Source organism: Lathyrus oleraceus, chromosome 5 (genome assembly GCF_024323335.1).
Source record: "Lathyrus oleraceus cultivar Zhongwan6 chromosome 5, CAAS_Psat_ZW6_1.0, whole genome shotgun sequence".
Lineage (NCBI taxonomy): Eukaryota > Viridiplantae > Streptophyta > Magnoliopsida > Fabales > Fabaceae > Lathyrus > Lathyrus oleraceus.
Window position 1 is genome coordinate 555,189,159 of NC_066583.1, and position 10,449 is coordinate 555,199,607.

General features: G+C 33.6%; 1 protein-coding gene across 1 annotated transcript; it reads right to left on the reverse strand.

Moving 5' to 3' along the window:
- Positions 1-8,966: 8,966 nt before the first annotated feature.
- On the reverse strand, positions 8,967-9,575 carry LOC127086350 (defensin-like protein 39). Its single transcript, NM_001426911.1, has 2 exons — positions 9,447-9,575; positions 8,967-9,290 (listed from the first exon to the last, which is right to left on the reverse strand). The coding sequence occupies exons 1-2, from the start codon at positions 9,505-9,507 to the stop codon at positions 9,127-9,129; spliced, it is 225 nt and encodes a 74-aa protein (NP_001413840.1). The 5' UTR covers positions 9,508-9,575; the 3' UTR covers positions 8,967-9,126.
- Between the last annotated feature and the right edge of the window lie 874 nt (positions 9,576-10,449).

Below are 10,449 nucleotides of genomic sequence, written 5' to 3' on the forward strand. Positions count from 1 at the left end.
AAATCCCTTACCCCTCACCCGACCAGAATACTCAGGGACATCTAATGCCCGACTAAGTATGCCCTTAGTATCATCGGGAGATAAAGACTGAGATAGCTCCTCCTGAAAAATCAGATGAATACCGTATACTTGTCAAATATTTGTGTATAAAAATGTTATTCAATTAATGAAAAAATGTTATACTTACACATTTCTGGTATACGTGTAAAACTTCTTCTTGAGGAACTCCAGATTTGCCGACACGGGCTTCCTTCCACAAAACATGTGCAGGAAGAGATGTTTCTGAACTTTCCTCCTTCTGCAGCTACACATTAAGTCATACAATTTGATCAGATAAAACTAATATATGATGAACAAATTTGTTATCGCAATTTATAAATACTTACCATGGATTGTTCTAAGCGTCCATATCCGACACGTCCTTTTCGGTACGGATATGCGGGACTTGATGCTCTTTCCCGATTTGTAGCACTTATTCTTTGAAAACCCGGATCTTGTCTTTTGGATTTGAAAGCTTCCCATTCTTCAGCCGATATCAAACTTTCATATTTTTTAGGAAGCTCCGCATCCACAAAATTACCATCCGCATCCTTAAGGAACTTGGATGATAAAAATGTCCGAAACCCTCTTAGAAGCTTTCCGGCCAATTTCATACAAAAACCTCTTCTTTCTTCTTCGATGTTAAAACATCGCTAAGAAAAACATACAGATTGATAGTTAGTATCGGTAATTGAAAAAACATAATTGATACCGTATAATTAAGGGCCAAATGATTGTACCTTTATCTCACTCCAAATTTTTTCTTTGGACTCATTCAGCTCTTTGTTTCTCCAATCATCACATGTAATGGGAATTTCATTCCTTACTAGTGCACCGATAAAACTAGTTAAGGTATGCCCATTAGGTTCTATAAGCTGTCCCTGGTTGCTCCAATAGACATCTAGTATGATGCCTCGAGATCTTCCTTGGACCACCCTTCTCATTACTGTGATGCCTCTTCGAATTTCTTCTTCCGCGGATACTTTTTTACTAACTTCCTCATGTTGGTCATCAGCCATGTCTAACCTGTAATAAACCAAGGAAACCATCAAATATCAAATATAACTTATAATCAAAGCAATTGAAAACAAAAAATAAAGAAATCATGCATTATCAGATATAACTTATAATCAAAGCAATTGAAAACAAAAATATAACGAAATCATGCATTATCAGATATAACTTATAATCAAAGCAATTGAAAACAAAAAAATAAAGAAATCATGCATTATCAGATATAACTTATAATCAAAGCAATTGAAAACAAAAATATAATGAAATCATGCATTATCACATATAACTTATAATCAAAACAATTGAAAAAAATAAATAAAGAAACCATGGATAATTTACCTAAGTCACTAACATCTCTTTCTTTTCTTTGTTGGAATATTAATCACTTGTTTCTTAGCAATGCGTACGGATGAATTGATCCAAATTCCCTCATTATGATCGTTTCTTATATATGACTCATCCGGTATAAGATCCTCAACTTCATCATTTCTATTCAACTCATTCCGTCTAATGCATGACTCATTCTCAACATCAATATCACATTGATCGACACCGCTATCATCAGTCACTTTGTTAGAGAAAAGCACTATAGACCATTTTGTACTCTTCGGGTCATTCACATAGAACACTTGTTTAGCTTGAGATGCTAGAATAAAAGGTTCATCTTTGTACCCCACCCTAGTAAGATCAACTTGCAAAAATCCAGACTTATCCATTCGTATGCCACTACTATTCACCCACTTGCAACCAAAGATGGGAATCTGAAACTTCTCGTAATCAAACACCCAAATGTGCTCAATAACTCCAAAATATGACAAATTTGCATATTTGGGGTTTAAGTCCTTCATACTTGATATATGCATTGCTTCAGCTAGCACGGTGACACCACTATTTTGCATAGTACTCTTATCATCTTGTTCTTTGGTATAAAATGTGTATCCATTAATTGAATATGCGCTATGAGAAAACACATGCAAACTTGGACCATATGCCAAACATCTCAACATTTCTGTTACCGAAGAAGGATCTGAAGAGCGCTTCAAATAAATATGATCCTTCAACCATTGTATGAAACTTTGATTGTGCTCTATAACTATCCAATTTTCATTTCTGTTCGGATTTAACCTTCGGAGTACATCCTTGTGCATTTCAACATATGGCTCAACCTCATTATTATTGTGCAGAACATACAAATGAACTTGATCCCGTTCATCCCTTGATATTGTCACAATTTTATTCCCAATTAATTTTTTACCTTCCATTTTGTCGAAAATCTGAGCTCTGGGGAGTCCAATCGATTGAACGTTAGACAAATATTCAGTACAAAACTCAACAGCTTCTTCAACAATGTATCGTTCAACAATACAACCCTCTGGTCGACTTCGGGATTTCACGTACCCTTTTAATATTTTCATATACCGTTCAGCAGGGTACATCCATCTCATATAAGCTGGTCCACACAACTGTGTCTCTTTCACAAGATGAACAACTAAATGAACCATTATGTCAAAAAAAGACGGAGGAAAATACATTTCAAGCTCACACAAGGTAATTACAATCTCTTTTTATAGTGTTGGTAAGATCTCGGGATCGATCACCTTACTACAAATTGACCTAAAGAAAAAACACAATTTAGTTATGGCACTTCTTACTTTTTCTGGCAAAATAGAACGTATACCTATCGGTAGAAAATGTTCCATTATAACATGGCAATCATGTGTCTTCAAATTCTTCAACTTGAGGTCTTTCATAGAAACAAGTCTTCTGATATCAGATGAGTATCCTTCTGGAACCTTAACTTCACTCAGAGACTTACACAAATTTTTTTTCTCCTTTCTAGATAAAGTAAAAGCAGCAGGTGGTAGATATGTTCGTCTTCCTTTCTTCACGGGTGCTAATTCAGTTCTCATTCCCATTTTTAACATGTCCTCCCTTGCTTTAAGGCCATCCTTAGACTTGCCTTTTATATTGAGTAATGTACCGATAACACTTTCAAATACGTTTTTTTCAATATGCATAACATCGAGAAAATGTCTCACGTACAAAGACTTCCAATATGGCAATTCAAAAAATATCGACCTTTTCTTCCACCCACCTTTCACAATCTTATGTGCAAAAGGCTTGCCAAACTCAGTACGCACATCTTTCACCTTTTCAAAAACTTGTTCACCTGACAATGCGGGTGGAGCTCTACGATGTTCGGTGTCTCCATTGAATGCTTTTCTCCACCCACGGTAGTGATGTTTAGAATGTAAGAATCTACGATGACCGAGAAACACATTCTTCTGGCAAAGTTCCAATCGAATCGTATCGGTTCCGTCTTCACAAACAGGACACGCACGTTGACCTTTAATGCTATACCCAGATAGATTCCCGTATGCTGGAAAATCATTAATTGTGCCAAACAACATCGCCCTCAAATTGAAACTTTCTTTCCTATATCCATCATAAACCTCCACACCGTTCTCCCACAAAATCTTTAAATCTTCGATCAGAGGTGTCAAGTATACGTCTATGTCATTCCCTGGTTGTTTAGGCCCAGAGATTAACACAGATAACATCATGTACTTATGCTTCATACATAGCCACGGAGGTAGGTTATAAATCATAAGAATCACAGGCCATGTGGTATGTGAGATACTTTGAAGACCATGTGGGTTCATTCCATCAGTAGATAATGCCAATCGAAGGTTTCTTGCTTCTGATCCAAACTCAGGATAATCATTATCAATCTTCGACCACTGTGGTGAATCAGCCGGATGCCGATACTTTCCATCAATAATTCTTTCATCTGCATGCCAAGTAAGATGTCTTGCATCGGTTTCACTAAGAAACATGCGCCTAAATCTCGGAATTATCGGAAAATACCATAAGACTTTTGCGGGAGATAATCTTTTCTTATATCGAGACAAACCGCATTTAGGGCACTCAGTTAACATTGCATATTCGTTACGAAACAAAATGCAATCGTTAGGACAAGCATGTATCTTATCATAGCTCATGCCAATAGAGCACAACATTTTTTTTGCCTCATAGGTTCGATTAGGAAGAACATTATCATCCGGTAGCATTTCTCTCATAAGGGCCAACAACTCTGTGAAACTTTTATCCGACCATCCATTGCCCGCCTTTAAGTTGTACAACTTTAATACCGCAGAAAGTCTTGAGAATTTAGTGCAACCTTTGTACAACGGTTTCTCTGCATCGCTTACCATCCTCTCAAACATTTCAGGACAATCATGAAGATCTTCTTCCAGTGCTTCTACAATCTCTTCAACTCGATCACAATCGTATGTTTCCGTGTCTTTGTCGTATGAAGCATAGGTCGTATTACTTTTTCCACTCGATTCAACATTCTCGTTAATTTTCTCACCATGAAATATCCAACACGGATAACTTTGATCAATTCCATGCCTCAGCAAATGCGATTTCAATCCATGTGCGTCAACCTTACCAATATAACAACAACGCAAGCAAGGACAATGCATTCGTCTGGGGTTTTCAGCGTGTTGAACAACATACTTAACGAATTCCAAAACCCCACTCTCGTACTCTTTGGTCATTCGATCGGCACAGATCCATGTTTTATCCATGGTTTTCCTACTTATTAAAGTAAACAATTAATCCAGACGAAAATACATAACTAAGGTAGTATCTTTGAATATCCTAACAATTATAAAGTTCAATTCATTTTAAACTTCAAAAACCTATACATAACCAATGTTAATATAAACTTCAATAACGTATCCGATACGCCAATATACCAACTTTAATTACCTCATCACTTTCATTTTTTATATTACAAGAATCAAACTTTTTCTATTACAATATACCTATAACTATACCTATAACTATATTAGAGTTCGTTCAATCATTTTATGGGAGAAATCTTGTTCCTTTAGAATGAAAGTGAGATGAACAACACTTTCACAGTTAAAAAGAAAAAAACTACCTATTCAATCTTCAAGTATAATCACTAAGGAAACATGAAGTTTGAACAATATTGAACATCTAAATCCAAAATGATATTTAGAGTTTAAAGTCAAGTAGACACAGACACTGTAACAAAACAATGTATGAAATTTAATACTACCTACCTACCTTTTTATGTGGGAAAACCATGTTTCATGTCCAAAATCTTATGTGTTCAATCTAAAAGTCTATAAATGGACCCCATTACTCGCCTAAACTTTATATTCAAATATTTGGACAAAATACTTGATGTACATGTAGAATAATGCAACAAAAATAGTACTCATAATTAATGTGATATTGTTAGGTATTCATATTTGCATATTAGATGATAAAGAAAGATGCTTGCACTTACATAAAGACAAGAACAAGAATTTTTATTTCTCATTCAGTTAGGGTTGGCAATTGAGCATCAACAGTGTATTTTACAAACAAAAAGAGCAAGCATTGAACCAAACAAAATAACAGAGCATGAAAAATACTGATGAAGTTATTTATAAATACTGATATTTCCCTAAATGAAGAACATACCGAAATGAAGGATTCTTCAAACACTTTCAGAAATGAAATATTCTTCAAACACTTGCAATGCCTGAAACCAAATGAATGAAAATGTTAAGAAATGACGAACAAAATGCAGTAGAAATGACGAACTGAATCAGAAATGAAAAAATGCAGAAATGAAGAACATACCGCAGTAGAAATGACGTTCTGAAACCGATTCTTCAAACACTTTCTGGTATTGAAACCGAATGATTACAATGTATTCTCGTTCGCTGTTAGGGTTCGCTGGAGGGGTTTAATCGCAGGAGGGAAAACAAAAAGAACTGAGAACGAAAATAGAAGTCTGAAATTTAATTTTAATTAGACCTTAGACAGCGCTTTTGTGGAAAGCGCTTTCTAAGATATGCCTTAGACAGCGCTTTCCAAAAGCGCTTTCTAAACCCCCACCTTAGACAGCGCTTTTGGTTTTAATTTTTTTTTTAATTGAAAGACTTTAAACAGCGCTTTCTCAAAAGCGCTGACTAAGGTCTATATTTAAAAGCGCTTTCTAAAAGCGCTGTCTAAGGGGGGGTCTTAGACAGCGCTTTCTAAAAGCGCTGTCTAAGACCCCCCCTTAGACAGCGCTTTCATTATTTTTTTAGAACATTTTCCGTGTTTTATTTTTATTTTAACCTTAGACAGCGCTTTCTTTTAAAAGCGCTGTCTAAGATGCGCTGTTAAAAAACCTTTTTGGCGTAGTGAAGCTACCAAGGAACCAATATGATCAAGAAAACTTCTAATTCCTTTGACATTTGTAGATGGTGGTAGCTTCTCAATGACCTCAATCTTAGCATAACCCACTTCCAATCCTTATTTTGAGATCTAGTGACCAAGAAATATACATTATTTCACCATGAAGTGAAATTTCTCCCAGCTTAAAGATCAAACTATTCTCTTCTTATCTTTTCAAAACCAATTCTAGTTTTTCCATGAAATTTTGGAATGATTCTCCAAAAATAGAAAAATCATCCATGAAGACTTCCTTGAAATATCCATTGAGCTTAGAAATTATTGCAATCATACATCAGTGAAATGTTACATGAGCATTACATAGTCCAATTGACATTCTTTTAAAAGAAAAAGTCTCATAATAACATATAAATGTTGTCATTTCTTGGTCTTTGAGTGTTATGACAATTTTGTTGTATCTTGAATAGCCATCAAGAAAAAATAATACTCTTGACCCACAAACCTATCCAACATTTGGTCAATGAAGGGTAGGGGAAATGATCATTCCTTGTAGTCTTATTCATCTTCCTATGATTCATACATATCCTCCATCTAGTGATAACTCTAGTGGGAACGAACTCGTTCTTTTCATTCCCGACCACTATCATGCCACCTTTATTTGAGACACATTGGATTGGACTCACCCGACAACTATCAAAAATAGGATAATCATCCCAACATCCAACCATTTGATGATTTCATTCTTTAAAACTTCTTTTATGAAACTCTGGTATAAGGACCAATGGTTTTAATGAAATATTTGAAACAAAGGGTAAGATTAAGAAAATGGGATTCAAGAAGATTATCGTCTAGTATATTTGTGTGGCCCGGGAAAGTTTTACCGGATCCCTACGGTGGACGCCAAACGTTCCTGATAAATATTATTTGAATAAATCTCCCTGAAAACGGTCAGGTGGAATCGCAATAGTCATGTTCAGCAAGAGGTATGTTAGGAAGGGATGAATGACCACCATTGTTGGTGGTCCAAGGTTTTTCACGTATTTCCTCCTTTTTATGTTATTCATCGGTCAGATTCCCCTTTTCTGTTTGGTCTCAATGACCTATTTATTTGCAAGCCTCCCCCCTTTTTGGATACTGAAGTGACATGTACTTAATAGATTTTTAGTAATCAATCATTTGTAACCGACTCATCATTAACTGTTCAGTAACGGATTTGGACATTGGTTGTTTCAGGAATGTCATAACGACTCAGATTTGGACGATCCTTTTAGAACTCCGGTGAATAGAGTCTAGAATGTGCATGGAACTCGCTGTCCGACCTCATAAAAATCTCGGAATGTACACTCATAAACTGTTATCTAGTTCTAAGATGACCAGTAAATTAAAAAGATATATATCACAAATACATATGAAAAAAAATCACTAATATTATTTCCTACCACCCAAAATATTATCATATCATTAAACTTCACATTGACCATCATAAGGAGTTTAAGTAGAGATCAAATTAAATACAACAAAATAGGGTCCTAAGTTAAACATTTCTAAACATAAAATAAATGAATAGTAAACCTAAGATTGACACTTCAACTACTTGCGACTTTCACCCACCAACGAGAGGTGTCTTATGCCATGCTTGATTATGTTGTATTCCTTTAAAAGTGATGGGACTAGAGATGCATCATCTCTGTAATTTTCTGAGTCCCTTCACTCGTCCCAAAGAAGATACTTATATATATATATATATTCTTCAACATGGGTGTTGTCTAAATGCTTAGGTCTTGTAACTTATGATAATTCAATGGTTTGAGCCTATGGAATAACACATATTCCATTGTCTTCTAGTTCTGGTACTACGATAGTACACAACATATGGAGGAGACATCACTCAAGTTCTCTATGTGATATTTCTGGCTTAAAGCATGTTTGGTATTGGTTTTATACTTTCACGTGACATAAATTGTCAACAAGGATACTAATTAAAATTATGAAACTCATAAAAATTACAAGAAAGAGAATCTGATGTATTGATCACTAATTAAGCTAAATGCAAATAAACTTCAAAGAAGTAACCCTAATTAAGTTAGACTTTAATAAATAATCCAAATATTAAGAGCTAAAATATCACATAGTAAATGAGTTATCATTATTCGTGACGACTTATCCAATAAGAAGAGTATCATCTACATTCACCAAAAGAGAGAGAGGTAATACAAAATCCTCCACGAAGAAATTTTTGAATAAACTACGGGACTTAGGATCCCGAAACAATTAACTCAAACCTTCAACCATCTAAAAGAATAAGAAAGGAGTTAGATGGTCACCCTATTTAAGAACCCTCTTAATATTAATTCTTACAAATAGTTACTGCACAACAACATCTTTTTGAAGCTTTTTACCTCCTTAATAACCATTTTAAGAATATATTATAAGAAGATGATGATAGATAACAAATTAATAAATAAAAACAAGAGATAAATGATAAGAAAGAAATACACCAGATTTATTTTAGTTTGGCTCAAAGCCACAAGCCTTACGGCCAATTCCCAAATGATAGCAACTTAAGATTTTTCACTATTAACAGAGGTTTTAACACATGCTCAGCTCATAATCTCTTACACCAAAATTATCTAAACAAATATATAAATGCAATATTTTTCAGTTTTTGCACAAATACCATAAATGAAAAAGAAAATGGGCCAAGGCAATTATTGATTAAAGTTTTATTCCATAAGATAAAAGTGCATAACTAGTAGGTTATACACGATGAGTACACACATAACTTATTCAAATACATACACAGATACAGCGGTAGTTGCTATAACTGCATGCATTTTATTTATTTATATTATTATACTTATAACGTCTTTAACAGTTTTGAGTGCAGAAACATTTCCAGTCATGGCACGTGCCACTGATTAAGTGCGCTTTGTTCTTGCAGTGATCATCACAGCTAGCATTCGTGAAGCATACTCCCCTGTATGTATCAGCCAAATGCTCACAAGTGTTTGCCTCTGTCACCACAATTTCTTCTGCATCCATAAGCACAATTAAAAACAATATTAGATTATAATTATGTATAGATATTTATTAATTTATCGATTCTGTTTGAAAGATAAAATGATAAATGTATAAGAAATGCATTATATGATAATTAATTAATATACTAAAAATGATGAATTAATTACGTGCAACAAAGAGAACGAGGAGGAGGAGGAAGGACAAGGCAGCTAGTGATTTCTTCTCCATAACTTTAGTGATGATGAATATAGATTTAATATATATATGATTCACTTCACTTAATATGTTGTGTGTTTGATATATGTGATGCTTGTAAGACACTTATATATAGCCCCAAAGGACTTGACTAGTAAGAGACATCACAATAAATATGACAATGAAGTTTTTGAAGATAAAAGAAACCATAATCAAGTTTGTATTCTCATCATGGAGAAGAGTCAATAACGTGGGGGCGGGGAGTATACTAGTGGAGCTTATCAAGATATTTAATTCTAGCCACCAAATATAACAATGCTATTCTTACAACATTCCATATATCTACTGTAGCATTAATCAATGAATAATTTTCTTTACAAATAAAAAATTAATATTTATAAAATATATTTTTATTTTTAAAATTATTTGTATAATACAAATATAAAGTTTATCATTAATCAATTTTATTATTGCCCTAACCATAAAAATATACGTTATTAACCATATATTTTCCTTATAATTCATTAACAAAGTTTACTACTTTCATTAACTGATAAAATCCATAACATTAACCTGACATTAAAATATAAAATATAATAATTAATTTTTACACTTGATTTACCACTATCTTATATTAAATTATGAAATCATTATTATAAAATAGACATTTCGTAACAGCCATTTTACAATGGTCTTATAATTAACCGTGATAATAACTTTTTTTGGTATTTATTAAAAGACATTTCACAATATTTGTTTTTGTGTTAATCAATCTTATTTGATATATTTCATATATTAATATATGAAATATTTCAAATAGGATTGATAAATAGTGTGTAAACATTCATTATTACATTTCATATTTTAATGTCAGAACTTGATTAAATATATGTAATTTATTGGTTAATGAAGTAATATCTTGGTTAATGAATTATAAGTAAAATATATTTGTGGTGTGTCTCAATTCTTTTCTCC

What these genes read in the sequence shown, in the direction of transcription:
- LOC127086350 (NM_001426911.1), bottom strand. Translation starts at nt 9,507, where the DNA reads ATGGAGAAGAAATCACTAGCTGCCTTGTCCTTCCTCCTCCTCCTCGTT. An exon ending in CCTCGTTCTCTTTGTTGCAC is followed by an intron (nt 9,291 to 9,446) that starts GTAATTAATTCA and finishes TTATGGATGCAG; the next exon opens with AAGAAATTGTGGTGACAGAG.